The sequence below is a fragment of the Pterocles gutturalis genome, unplaced genomic scaffold, assembly GCF_000699245.1.
Source record: "Pterocles gutturalis isolate BGI_N339 unplaced genomic scaffold, ASM69924v1 scaffold25673, whole genome shotgun sequence".
In the NCBI taxonomy this organism is placed as follows: Eukaryota; Metazoa; Chordata; class Aves; order Pterocliformes; family Pteroclidae; genus Pterocles; species Pterocles gutturalis.
This window is the reverse complement of record NW_010121215.1, coordinates 6,186-6,516: the sequence shown is the minus strand read 5'-3', so window position 1 is coordinate 6,516 and position 331 is coordinate 6,186. Positions and strand designations below refer to the sequence as shown.

At 39.0% G+C, this 331-nt stretch overlaps 1 protein-coding gene across 1 annotated transcript in view; it reads right to left on the bottom strand.

Moving 5' to 3' along the window:
* Positions 1–3: 3 nt before the first annotated feature.
* GCSH (glycine cleavage system protein H (aminomethyl carrier)) overlaps positions 4–331 on the bottom strand; it is a gene marked incomplete at its 3' end in the record, with an annotated part of 6,252 nt that continues 5,924 nt past the window's right edge. Inside the window, exon 5 of the mRNA XM_010077180.1 lies at positions 4–23. Within this exon, the coding sequence (XP_010075482.1) occupies positions 4–23 (20 nt within the window). The remainder of the gene's footprint in view (positions 24–331) is intronic.

Sequence of the window (331 nt, the reverse complement as noted above, 5' to 3'; positions counted from 1 at the left end):
CACAGTCATCTTGATAAGCCAACCTGTAGTTAGGAAATTAAAAACAGTTGCTAATATCCTACAAGAAAGATTCATTCACATTACAGACTTAGAAAAGTACTCCCCGTAGGCATGCAAGCCCTGTAACACCGGTAGAATCAACAGGCATAACGATGTTTCAATACTTTAAAAAATGAACAAACAACCTGTCATTAAGAAATGTCCTTTTGAGTCAGACCAGCTATCTAATTTAGTGCTGCCTCTGCCAGTGGCATTAAGGAGACACTGTCTAGAAAGACTAAAAGAGCCTGACGTCTTGGTATCATGAGCTGTTAGAACAGCAAAAAAGAGA